The following is a 14027-nucleotide window of genomic DNA, read 5'->3' as shown; positions in this document are numbered from 1 at the left end:
TGGAGGAGAAAGAATGCTGAGTTGCATCCAAAGAACACCATAACTTCTGTGAAGCATGGGGGTGTAAACATCATGCTTTGGGGCTGTTTTTCTGCAAAGGGACCAGGACGACTGATCCGTGTAAGGTAAAGAATGAATGGGGCCATGTATCGTGAGATTTTGAGTAAAAACCTCCTTCCATCAGCAAGGGCATTGAAGATGAAATGTGGCTGGGTCTTTCAGCGTGACAATGATCCGCCCGGGCAACGAAGGAGTGGCTTCGTAAGAAGCATTTCAAGGTACTGGAGTGGCCTAGCCAGTCTCCAGATCTCAACCCCATAGAAAATCTTTGGAGGGAGTTGAAAATCTGTGTTGCCCAGCGACAGCCCCAAAACATCAATGCTCTAGGGGAGACCTGCATGAAGGAATTGGCTAAACTACCAGCAACAGTGTGTAGAAACCTTGTGGAGACTTACAGAAAACGTTTGACCTCTGTCATTGGGTATATAACAAAGTATTGAGATTAACTTTTGTTATTGACCAAATACTTATTTTCCACCATAATGTGCAAATAAATTGATTAAAAATCAGACAATATGATTTTCTGGATTTTTTCTCATTCTTTCTCGTAGTTGAAGTGTACCTATGATTAAAATTACAGGCCTCTTCAGGGGAGAACTTGCACAATTGGTGGCTGACTAAATACTTTGTTGCCCCACTGTACATGTATAAAACATTTTAGCATCTATCGTGTACTTTTTATTAATAACCTCTTATGACAATTACGGCACCCAACCGTTATACTCTATTGCAATTTCACAGAAGATATGGTGTTTATCAAACACAAAAGATCATTTTAAGGACCTGTTTTTGTGGTGAAATTTAAAATGCCCATAGTAAAAGAATCTGTGTATGACCTCAGATGGAAGAAGTGAGAAACTCTTCCATGTGTCCTCACTTCTCTACTATGTTCTACCAAAGCTCTCAAAGTGGAAATGAAAGACGACTGTTCTGCACGCTCTCTCACAAAGAGCTTTCGAACTGTAATTCCCCTCTCCCCCCATACAATGAAACCTCATTTGTAACACAATGCCATTCTAACATATTGACATCATTGCAGTTATGTTTTATCTCCAGCATCTGTTGATGAAACTTGGCGCCGTAAACTTTTAGTCACCGCATTCTGAAGGGTTTCACTTTAGTAAATACAGATGTCGGCCTCCTTTGGAGGAAACCCAAACTCTAATCCTTGTGTTATCGGGAGGCTTTGAAACAGAAGATATTCATATCATGCGCTTACTGAGTGGGCTTAGCATTAGAGTTTACTTTACTATGTTTTCTTCACCCTGAGAAGCCACTGACCTTGTTTTGCTTTTAAGAAAGTCTTGCTCTTAATCTGGTTACCAAACTCCTTTAGATGTGTTTCTAATGATTTCTTTCTCTTTGAAAGTTCAATCAAGAGATACTACTTATATTTTGCTGACATACGTCTTTTGTAAATCAAGTTTTTAAGATTTATGTACAAAAAATGAATTTAAAGCTCTGACCCAAATGCAACAACTTTTAACAACTTTTACTCTTTTGAACAATTACCATTCAGATCAAAGTTGCCGTTATCTCCCTTTAAAGTAATTGTGCTGTCGTCACCTCATGTTTAACCTGTTCATTTATCATTTTCAAACGAAAAGAGTGTGACGAATGGGTCAGCGAACCAGTCACTTAGAACCAAAATCGTGTTTTTACAAGTAGTGCTTGTTAAGGAAAGCATCACTTTTGCTCATTTTCAAAACCCATAACTTGAGCATTACACTTTGTCATATCTTTCCCCAAACTGTCTGAGCTATAGAACAACAGGCAACATAATATTGCACAGTAGCAAGAAAACTGACTACAAACAGAGGTTTTGTATCATTGTAAGATTAAGAAATCTGCAAAAAAGGATTTGGAAAGTAAAAGTACACACAAAAATCCCACAGACATAGAAAGTGTGACCCGAGCCATGACAACCACTCTCACAATCATCCAAGCAACTTAGCAACATAGTGGCGAGGTCTGCACAGGCATGACGTCTTCAGAAAATTGTTTTTTATTTCTGATGCCAGACACTGTGCCAGACACAGACAAAGTGCTTTAACACACACACGCATGTATCACTCGTTGTAAAACATGTCTGCATTTTGAACTTGAAGAGGGATTTTACCTTTAGGGTAAAGCAAGTCTACACTGGTTTAACCACAAGCATGCGCACACATTTGACCTGATCGACCTTGCAGCATTTCTCTCATTAAATTAAAAAGAAGATCATTCGTATCTTCACATCAATCAAAGGGAACGGTTCTGAACCTCAAAACAGGCTTTTTCATCTGTCATTTTATTTAATGTCATTTTTAAAACCCCGACAAGTGTAATACATTTAAAAATATATTAGTTTTGCAACAAACTTGAAAGAATTGTGGTTTCTAAATTGATTTTAAGGAGACAAACACACATTGTCATCTAAACGTGCAATCCAAACGGTTTTATTCACATTATAATGATTTGTTGCACAGATTATCAATGTTAGAATGTCATAGTTTAGTGTTTCATAGTAGTGCAAAAGTCATGGGTTGGATACCCAGGGAACCTAAACTTTAAACTATTACTTATATACTATTAGTTGCTTTGGATATTCAAATGCATAAATGTAACATAAATGAGAACAAAGTAAACAGCATGTCCAGTTCCTCATATGTAACTTGAAGAGCTTTCAACAAGTCAACATTCCACCTTTATTCCCCTCTAAAGATGCACGTCGCCAAGTCTCAACAATAGAAAATCTTTAACAGTTAAAGTGCACAAGAAAAATGTATCCCTGGGGAGCTGTAACAACTCAATTTCTACTGTTCCATTACTTTTTATTGTTCCACCCATTGTATGTGCAACGACAGACTGCCAGAGGATTATGGGAATATATAATCTATCACAGGCATCAGATAATGAGGCCTTTCTGGGGTTTGATTGAACTGATTCCAGTTTCCATACACATTAAAGATACAACATCTCACATTTCAAAGAAATGCTCTGGAAACCACAGCGCGTGGGTCTTTGTGCATGAAGTATGTGTTTAAGAGGACAGATTTTGGGCACAGCTGATGTGCTAATGCACAGAAAAAAAGAGTTATAAACCTGAAGCGGACCAGAGCGGAATGCTTGAACTGACATTTAAATCACTTCTAGAATGATCAGGATTTCATTGGTTTTGAGTAACATAACACGCCTTTTATTCCAATTTCAGTAAATTGGAAGTCATTTCTCAGAGGTAAATATAACTATATTCCCACGACATTATTTCATTCATTTCCACTGTTACACATCTAGAAATCCCCACAAGAAAAACAGATCCACATCCATACAATTTGCAAATTCGTTTATTTAAAAAAAAACAAGTAATGTTCACATGGATTAGCACGATTAACAAAAAAAAACCACAATACTCAATACAGAGGTCTCTATAACTGGAGCCCACTACAATGACTGGCAAATTCATATCTGACCTATGATCAGAGAAGTCCAAACTGCTCCTATGAGCAAAAGCCCAGTGTGTGGAGTGTGTGTAATGCTTTTGAGGAGGTCAGAAGGCCAGAGAAATGTCATCTAGAACGCTGTTTATTTGTGCAAAAGTCTCCAGCAATCCTGAGGCCCTTTTATAGACTGAAAGCTCATTGAGTGGCAGCATCAGTAATGCCCCTTTTCTACCAGCCGGGGGCAGTGTTGGCAAGCCGCCGCATGCGTCTGTGAAATAAGTAATACATTATAAATATCAACAAATCTGATAAAAACTGCACGTAGCAGGTCATTCTAGATTACAAAAATTTTGCTTTAAGTAATTTTCCAAGAAAACAATGTAAAAATAATGTGGCTTTGAGCTTTTATTGTCATATTTTTTTTGATTGCATGTCATGGAACAGGAGGTTTATGACAAGGGTTTTCAAAATGTTCATGCCAAGGACCCCCAAATATGTTAAACCTTTTGCTAGGGCCACCCCCAACAGTGTACATATCCTTTTTTTGTATAAAGAAGCATTTAAACAGTTTAAAATAGTAAGTGTGATATTATAAAAACAACATATTGTTTAAATGAAATTGTAGTAATCTTCAGTAGATTTTTATAACTTTTTAAAACAAAATTTTGGAGGCCCCCTGGGGTCCCGGACCCCATTTTGAAAACCCCTTATGATATAAAGAGCCATTTCTTGTATTTTAAATATGTGCATCTCTCACCTTGTATTTCTGTCCTGATCTCTAATTTTCTTCTCCATCTCTGCGTCTGTCAGAGTCTCCAGCAGTGGACACCACTGGTCCGCATCGCCTGTGTTCCTTATAGCAATCTCCACCGTTGGCAAAGGGTTCTCACTACAGGAAGTGACATCACCACAGAGTCAGAAATTGACAACGGAATCACTTAAACATCTGGATGGTGCTTCATGGGTGACCCTTCTTAAGGCACAAAGGTGATGAATAAAAACATCTTAACTTAAACTTAATAATAATTGTTTTGTCCTTTATTCTAATTATAATCAAGCATTATTAAAGCCACGCTACAACTGCACATGCAGGGGTGTAGAAAATATGTCTGTAAATGAAAATCGACAAATAGCATGTTTATGTAACGTTGCAAGATCAGCTAAAAAAAATGACATTAGACATTACCACATGCAGGGAGAATCCCTGCAAAAACAGCCTATGCAAAATAAGTGATGAAAGTACTCAGCTTTCCGGGGTATGAAACGGGGTAAGAGGGAGAGAAGATCAAGAAATTTTGAAGTATATTGACCTGAAATCAGACCTATTGGAACAGACAGTGGGAGAAGCAAACAATTAGAAGACTATGGCAAAGCAATGACGTTATTTTAAGCAAATGAACAATTATTTAAATATTCGCTGCAAACAAAGCCATTTAGCATCTACAGCGAGCATGAGCCACAGACAGCATTAGAAAGTGTAATGTGAATTGGATTGATGCCCCCCATCCCTTAAAAACAGATAAAACCAGGGCTGCATGCAGGATCAAAGCAACAGAATAATGAAACATTTCATGACACACAAACAGAATATCTAGCAGGGCTGTACTGTAAAGGGAAAACTAAACAACGCAATGAACACAAACCATCACCCACAGAGTAAAACGTTTTAAGGCACAATGAGGAAAACACAACAGATGCCTGCTTTTTGTGATTGTAAGAAACCAGCGGATGGTCTAGACCACATTAGAGACGGTTTTAATTTAGTGGCATAAAAGAGTGCGCGTGTTCGTGTTTACGACCACATAATAAACAGCGATAAAAAAAGCTTAAATTGAAGTAAATCACTTTTCTCTAGAATCATACAGGATACAAATACAAACACAAGGGCGACATAAACAAACTCAATGCGATGATGAAAGATGGTGACTGCTGTGTTGCCTAATGTTAAATCCTCTTTTGTCAGAATTATAATAAATGGCCTGCAAATCATAACAAACAATAAAGCTGTTGTACGCTTGACAAGTCTGCTTCATGAGCAATTAGCCCCAGTAGCTACAGTCATTTCTTTTTAGGTTCAGACACAAACAATGTGCCAGTCTGGACACATGACCCCAAAACACAGCTTTCATTGGTCAGTGTTGAACATTGAGTTTGTGTGTCAAACAAATAAAAAAAATTAACAATTGGTGGTCCATGGGGATATATATAAAAAAAAGATTCCCATTTCAAAACACCTCCCATGCTTAGGCAACATAAGGACGTAATTCATTTCTACCTTCTGATAAATCGTGAGGCTTCTGGTGGTATACACGGCTATAAATTCTGAAGATACATTTCTCAACGTCGGGCCACAGAGGAAAAAGAATGCAAACCACAGAGAGATCTCTGCTGCATCAATCTTCTTGTTTATATGAGAGTCTGGAGATCATACCCGCACATATAAATCATCAGTGACAGTGATTTTTAAAACAACAACAGAACTGATTTTGGTTGTGGGTGGGGGGTTTGATAGTACGATTAGGGATACTACCATTTTATTGGACAACCTTCTACGAGACACCAATGTGCAAATAGCTGTATATGTACATGCATTCGAGTGATGCCCACCTGAAGGCGTACGTCCTCTGGTGCCAGCTGAGCTGTCCTCGGATGCTGTAGGCGATTGTGGTGACGAACTCTCCTCCGAGGCCCAGCTCAGAGCAGAGCTTCAAAGCAAACGTTTCTGGGGAGTTTTCTTTCTCTGACATGTCCCACTCGAACTGGTCCACCAGCGAGATGTTTCCGACGTGGATGTTTAGCTGCAAGTACAATCACAGGGAGGAAAGCCAATGCCAACCCTCAGCTATCAGCTATACACATTTGTTACAGTAAGCCCCTTTTCATTATAATGAAACTTGTCCAGAACCACATTCATCAAGCCTTGGACAATTACGTAAAAAAGGAATAAGGAACGTAGACAAACTCCATGACCCCGGAAAAACTGAACAATTGGTCAGGAGTGTCTTATGAAACAAATGCACCCGAAACGGGATGCAAGACAACAATGTTTAATAAATAGTTAAATGCATCTAATAATGGTGACAGTGGTCATACTGATAAAAAAGTAAATACGGATTTTTGGATGTGACTGTAACACCCACCTTGATGATGACCCTCTGGTCCATCTGCTCTTCCAGAATGCTGTCGGTGGGGTAAGACTCGATCTGCTGTCTAATAGCCGATGCAATGGCAGGGACGAAGGCAAGAGGATTCAGGTCCAGGTCATCACACAAGATCTCAGCAAACATCTCTGGAGTCATAAGTTTCTCTGGACATGCAGAAGGAGAAAAACGATTGTGCTCAATGTTTAACATATCGAAAAGTTTATTCAGAGCAATGGTGTCAGATTTGGTCTCCAAAGACGTCTGACATATTCAGCTTCCGAATGAAAAGAGTGAGTCAATTACGACTTTCTTTATGAACTACAGATTAAATGGATCGTTCACCCTCGGGTTGTTCTGTTAAACACAAAGGAAGATATCCCAGAGATCCCACCCTCCATTTACTGCCATAGTCGGGAAAATAAATACTATGGGAGTCAATGGGGATGAGATCTGTTTGACATGTACTGACATTCTTTCAATTATCTTCAAAAATAAAAAAAGAACGATCTAGATTTGATGAAAAGGAAAGTAATGCTTTTCATATATCGCTGCAGAAACACTTGCGACCACTCGATAATTATTCATTCTAAATGTACCATTGACAGGTTTGTGTTTAAATGAAATAATTATTTATGTTTCACTCTGTGAACTAGTGAAATCGTTTATTTCAAATTCCAAATAAAATTATTGTTTTTATTTGCAGAACACTGAAACGGGATAACCTGGTCAAATAACAAAAATATGCAAGAGCACAGACAACAAGTTCATATTCATGTTTTCAACACAACACCAATGAATATGTGAATAAACATTTTTTACGCGTCTTTGAATTCTCTCAGTTTTTCACATTTCGGTTGGATGACTTTTTGTCATTCCTGAGGTTTGTTTCTGTTGATATGCAACACAACACTGGACTGGAAATTGCCACAATACATCTTGAAATGCTTATTTTTGCTAAATTCGAGTGATCTCTTATTTCCTTCCACGGCTGTATACGAGTATTGCTTAGGCCTTCATGACATTCATTTGTCTGCTTTACCGTTCATATTCCAAGTGAAGGCATCTCTTAGCTTCTGCCCATCGATCTCCATATCCAAACGGATGGGCACCAGAACTTCTGCCTGAGATGCGTTTTCATGGATAACTGCAGGGTCATGGTCATCGAAACTAGGCATTGAAGAAAACAAAAGAAACAGATGAACACACGCCATCATTACTCAGCAGCATATGTTCAACATGTCCAAATAAACACCACACAACAGCTAAACAACATCCCACATGACTCTCTCTATGTCCTGCATGAACTTATCTGTCCTTTCCAGACACGCCAAATGCCATCAGTGGATATGTTGTTTATCATCATACGTGATTATGCGAGAGGTTTAGAACACTTGTCTTGTAATGAATCTTTAGTGGTTGTTTTGGACACTGTTTGAAAGCAACAGCTGGTTGGCAGTATTTCAGTCTGAATTCTTTCTCATTTAAAACCAGTTGCTGACAATTATCACAGCCTTCAGAGGGGATTGTTGACATTGGAGTAGATTTTCCAGGAGGACGGCCTCCTAACATAAGGAGATTTTGTGTAAATTGAGGACCTAAAACCACAATTCCATCTGGCTGAGTTTTGTTTGTGAGGGCCTTTTTGGGAGTGTAGGCTTTCTTGAGGTAATGTATCCTGTGTGAGGTAAGAAAGATACACTAAAGGAAAATAAGCCTGACAAATGCATTTTTTGTATCATGATCAGATGAGATACTACAGATAACCTTAAGAAACCTTAGAGTCATTGCCCTGGTTTGTCGTTACATCTGCTGATCTAAAACAACACTGGGAAGTATGTAGTGGAGATATGCTTTGGTTTCTTCATAAACATCCTCTGTCCTGATGTTGCCCTGATAACAACATCTGTTACAATAAACAAATGCTTAAATGTTTATGGCGAGTCATTACGGTTACATTGAATAATGTGCTGAAAGAATGTTGACAGCTCTGACCTAAAATCTGTTTTCCACGCCCTATTTCTAGACATATCACGTTTAGTCAACTCACCATAATGGGAAAGTCCTTTTTTTGTCACGTCCCATTCGATTTCGGTTGATGGTGGTGGAGCAAGGCACTGCATCCAAGTGATGGGAGCTGTTGGGTAAGGTGGGCACCCACTGACTGTTCCTCTTTCCCTTCTGCTCTCTAACAGTCAAATAAAAAGAGATAAAACGTAAGAGATGGATGTAAAATCCAACAGAACGAAGACTTTTCTTAAGGACTACATCCATTTTGAGTGATACTCTGGTTGGAGCGATTTGATCACAAAAAACAACTGCACGAAAGGTTGTCACAAGGAAATCACTCGACATTTTTGTGATCAAATCGCTCAAACCAAAGTAGTTTTTCCCACAAATGTAAAATTATTTCAGATTTTTTTACATGTTTAAACAGGAGAAAGAAACGCGAGTTGGGATTTTTAAAAAGAGAATCAATCAACCAGCAATTCATTGAATATTGATTTGTCCCCTTACCTGAGATACGCTGGAGGTTCTGTGCTGATCGACACCGCCTTGTACTTCTCATCATTGCCCTCGAAGATTTCTTCACACTCCGATGCCTTCAGCAGGGTCACACTGGTGGCTAATATTGTGCAAGCGTGATCGAACACAAAGAAAACACTGCACAATCTGCCGTCCAGAAGCAGGACTGGGACTATGACTAAACTATGAAGCTTCTACGGTGGTTAACCTTACACTTGGAAAATGCTTTCTGGACTTAATTGAAAAGAAAATATTCCCTTACCGTGAGATGATGCTACAACCTTCTTCCTCTCCTCCACGGATGCGAGGCGTCTCCATAGCGACGGGTACCGCTTGTACAGAGAGCCCCTGAACATACGAAGATAGTTGCCGACCTAAATGACAAAAGCAATGTTTTACACAATAAATGCACGGTCTAAACAACATCGTTGAATTTAATAGACGCTTTTATGTGTTCTGTTGCACTTTAAAGCGAAACTATAAATTCGTAACACCATGCGCGAACTTACTCGTTTGGCCTGAATGTATACTCGCATTTCTGATCTGACTTTTGTAGATCGGAAGTGTAAGTTATTTACTATATACAAGAACACGTGTATTTTTAAACTCTAATAAACGTTTAATCATTCATTCAGTGGACGTGCAGCATCTTAAACAGACAGGAACCAACAAAGAGAAGTGGGGGAAGATAATATTTTGGATTTATGTGATTGCTACGTTAACGTATCAGACTCAAACACACTCGTAGCTCATAAAGTAAGTCAGAAAACATACCTCGGAACCTATCATAAAAAAGTCCCCATCTTCCTCGAGTTGGAATTTTATTGGTTTTTGTCCAAACGTTTTACTCAACGCCATCTTTGCGAACACAATGAGCGAGAAGACGCATGCGCAGTACAGTAACCGGCGAAAGGGGGAAGAGCTCACGCAGCGAGGCGCGAGTTTGCAGGCCTGCGGATCGGCCCGCCACTGGAAGCCCGATTCTGAGAGCAGACCGTTGATTTAATCCATTAACACCGGACACAGCCTGAACTTGCTTCATCAATAAAACACATTTTCATTTAACACGCTACATTAAACTACATATTATAGCTTTGATTGGAACATTAATAATCGGTCATTACCAATCTCATTCACTGTTAAAAACGCCCCGAGGCTGCTGAATCACATCTGTTGAAGGAAGAATTATCCAGTGAACTAAAGCAAACGATCCCACCCGTTGAAAAGAAAATAATGAAAGTTATTGAAAAAAATACATAATTAGGGAATAATTTAGAAGAAGTGTTGGTTTGGTTTTCTGTTCTCAGGGAAAGTGTTATTTTAAAAGTTTCACGTGCAGAATGTTTTATTTTAGAAAAGTTACGATCTTGTTATACATGCTTTTTACTTTTATTTCATCTAGATGCATTAAAACATTTAGTAGGCTATGGGATTATGACCCATACCAATGCAAAAGGACACTTGGTCAATGCAAAAATGATCTTGCTACACATGGGACACTATGCTGTAATTGTACTTTCTGGCTCCCTATTTCTGTATCCTATTTAAAAGTTAATCTGATAAATCAACTAATAAAATAAATTATAATTCTACTGCTACTTTAAGATTATTTGACATTGGAGTTGTCAGGCATGGGGTGAAGCATAAACTCAGAGGAACGAGATTTAATCTTACTTGTACAGAGTTTCTTTATGATCTTCAGAATAACATGCAGTTTGCTTTAAACTGGTCTCTAATCCAAATGAAATGATGACGTAGATGTCATGTATTTTATATTTCAGACCATGTTTGAATAGCAGTTACTTTTATGTGACATAAATAGTACATGTTTGATAAACAGTGAGCACCCAATACAACACACAATGAACACAGTGTTTATTAGGATATATTTTACTTCAATTTGCTCAATTCGGTTTGGATTCTGCTGACTGCTCTATTTGTTATGAACACAAGATGGCAGTCTTGTATAAGTGTTCCTTAACATGAACTTTATTTAAGAGGAGACACGCTCTTTTTACTTGGGTGAACCGTTCTCTGATGGTATGCTCATTTTGTAATTTATGTAAAGGCACATACTTATTGTCTACAAAAAGGTATGGAATATTTCATTAAGAGCCCTGAATGATACATCCTACTATGGGGTAAATTGTCACAGGGCAATCTGCCTTTCACAAACTTGAATAATTGTTTTTTTGTGCTGGAGTCTATGAGTGTATCACCGGTCTGGCGCTATCGAAATGGGCTATTGTGTTGTGTGGTGAGGCAGATTTGAATGGCTACAGTTGTCAGGCCGAAAAACTGCAAACTAAGCAATGAAATGAAATACAGGCACATTTGCCAGGGTTCCATATTTCTCAATCTCACATAGACACTCTAATTGCATCTGGTGCTATTGTGCACTTATATGCGTCACACCCAAAGGTAATATTATTATAAAAAAAAATTTGTAGGCGTCTCTGTATGCATAAGTGAGTGTACGTGCACGTCCTGTTGAAAATACATGTTTTTTCTATTAGACTGGTCATAATCCTGCGCTCATACCAGCCATAAACTTTACAGTGCAAGCAGGATTTTCAATTCACTCAATATTGCCTACATAAACCTGACTTCTGGGAAGAAATTATGATGATTGATTCCTGTCATTATAATTCAATGCACATATGGATGTACTTGCATAGGCTTCATGCACAATGGCAATACTGTTTGTGACCCTACAGAAAGCTTCTGTTTTTTTATGAGAGTTAAATATAGGGGCAAACTGGAGCCTTGCAGAGCTATTCGTATTAAAAGAGATGGAAGTGTTGGAGACCCCCTTGAAATCAGACAGTAAATCAGACTGGATTGATCTGTAATTTATTATCTTGCATGAATAAAGAAATCAATAATGTCTCATCTGTAAATATGGTTCAAACGCTCATCCTCCTGACACTTGTCGGCTCTGGAAAACCTTCAGGACTGCTTTCTCTTTTTGCTATTCCCTTATTTTTTACTTACATTTATTGTCACTCTTGAGGCCTCCTGCTTTGTTCACTTTGCTCTCAGCTCTTTAGCAATTTAGACAGCTGTGTCCTGCTGTCTTTTTCACTGCCTAATTCCCGGTAATCGATTTTCTGTGCTACAGCCTGCATGCTTGTATCCAGTGAAAGTGGATATCCAAGTGCATTTCAGGCCTGTCATGAAGATCATTGAATACACTTTTCTATAGAGAATTAAGGACTGTGGAAATTGCTTGACAAGCACGGTTTTCTATACTGTGCTGACGTCTTTCCTATTGCATGCGGAAGTTACAAAGTTGCACAGTATTTTCTTATAGAGAACAAAAACTAGTACATGTTGAGTCGACAATATTTATGTCTGTTTACCCAAATGAACTGCAATTTTCATTCTATAGAGCGACATACTGTTTGTAACAATGTGTTCAGAGGTGTAGAAAACCTTACATAATGAAGCGTTATGTTTTTATTACCTTAGAATGAACTATTTCTATCTACATTCACCGCAGCTCCCCTTACCTGGAATTCGTCATGTTGTAGCCCTTTACATACAAACTGCTCTACACAGGGCGATTTGTAAATACGTTATCTCCTTCGGCAAAGAAGTAAAAGCGTGACGACATCTTAGTTCTGTGTCAGCCGCCGTAGTGCTTCGAAATAAGGGGTGGAGTGAGCTGTTGGTTGCAATACGCAACATGAATGCTAAATGCCGCTAAATTTCATATACTGGGCCTTTAGTTCTTCTGCGATAGAAACTCTGTACATTTCTTAAAAGTGCAATTAAATATAATTTTTATTAAAAGTATGAAAAACATATAAATAGCTTAAAATTTTAAAGACATACAGTACAATTCAAAGCCACAAAACCCACACATTGATTTAATTTAGTCTCTGACTTCACCAGAGGAAATCTATAGCAAAAAATGTTTCTGTCCGATTTAAACACCAGAATTTACCTGCTACAAATCATGCATCCAGAGGATTCTGATTATGTTTTTAATTATGGCTGCCAGTGATTGATGCATTGTTGTCGTGAGCGCAGCCAAGCATGCAGAGCATACATTTTAAGAAATCGTGAGCAGTAGAAAAAAGAGAGATGGGTGGGGAGACCGAGAGATGCTTTAAGAAGTCATTTGGGATGATGGCTCACATTCAAGAAAGCACAGAAGTGTCTCTTAAGTAGTAAAACATATTCCCTGCCCTACCCTGAGGACATGGGACTCCAAATCTCAGTGTAACGGGTAAAGAACATGTGTTTTGCTGAATGTCTCTCAGTCTCTCTGTATATTATTTTGTTTAGATTAAGGCTAAACTGGAAAGTGGTGCATTGCATAACCTTATAAAGCTTGTGGGGGACTGTGGTGTTGGATGAAACATAAATGCACCTACAGATACTACTTTACAGTACAAAAGGTGGAAAAGATACAATACACATAAGCACCGGGTCTGCCTGTGGCCATGGAAAGTTAGTAAACAATTCTGATGCTTTTTCTGTATTATTTTATTAGAAATCTCTTTCTGACTTATGTTTTAATTGTTTCATGTCTGCATGACATTTGTCAGCATTACTTAATGTTTAAAACACAAAATATATATTTTTTGTAGCCTTCCTGATACCGTTCAGTTCTATGTTATCCAACAGATTGTATTTTGTTTTGTTGTTCTCTCTCATATATTTCCACACAGATACCTGCACAAAAGATGTTTGTGCACGGATAAATACATGCTTGTTTCTTTTGTGTATTGTGAATGTACTTCAGTACAAATTCACTTTCATGCACTAACTGCGTTTCACTGCTAAATCCACTTTGAATCATTGTTGTCGCGTCTCTGACACTGAGCCCAATCCACAAGATACAGCAGAGATTTTCCTCTAATAGTTCAGA

At 38.3% G+C, this 14027-nt stretch overlaps 1 protein-coding gene across 5 annotated transcripts; it reads right to left on the bottom strand.

The window, feature by feature from the left end:
* Nucleotides 1-3369: 3369 nt before the first annotated feature.
* On the bottom strand, nt 3370-10309 carry smarcb1b (SWI/SNF related BAF chromatin remodeling complex subunit B1b). Of its 5 annotated transcripts, XR_013788270.1 has the most exons (10): nt 9923-10024; nt 9411-9522; nt 9140-9248; nt 8673-8810; nt 7665-7792; nt 6623-6789; nt 6090-6280; nt 5758-5900; nt 4240-4804; nt 3373-3750 (listed from the first exon to the last, which is right to left on the bottom strand). XR_013788270.1 is itself a non-coding variant. In XM_079487249.1 (9 exons), exons 1-9 carry the CDS (start codon nt 10004-10006, stop codon nt 3711-3713), a joined length of 1122 nt encoding a protein of 373 aa, XP_079343375.1. In that variant the 5' UTR covers nt 10007-10309; the 3' UTR covers nt 3370-3710. The 5 variants fall into 5 exon arrangements, 3 of the variants coding, with proteins under 3 accessions (XP_079343375.1, XP_079343377.1, XP_079343376.1); XR_013788269.1 differs by lacking the exon at nt 5758-5900 and having other exon boundaries at nt 3370-3750; nt 9923-10027; XM_079487249.1 differs by lacking the exon at nt 5758-5900 and having other exon boundaries at nt 3370-3750; nt 4240-4371; nt 6069-6280; nt 9923-10309.
* Nucleotides 10310-14027: the final 3718 nt, after the last annotated feature.

The sequence above is a fragment of the Barbatula barbatula genome, assembly GCF_947034865.1.
Source record: "Barbatula barbatula genome assembly, chromosome: 22".
In the NCBI taxonomy this organism is placed as follows: domain Eukaryota; kingdom Metazoa; phylum Chordata; class Actinopteri; order Cypriniformes; family Nemacheilidae; genus Barbatula; species Barbatula barbatula.
Note: the sequence above shows the minus strand (reverse complement) of the source record. Positions and strands in the feature narration are given on the sequence as shown.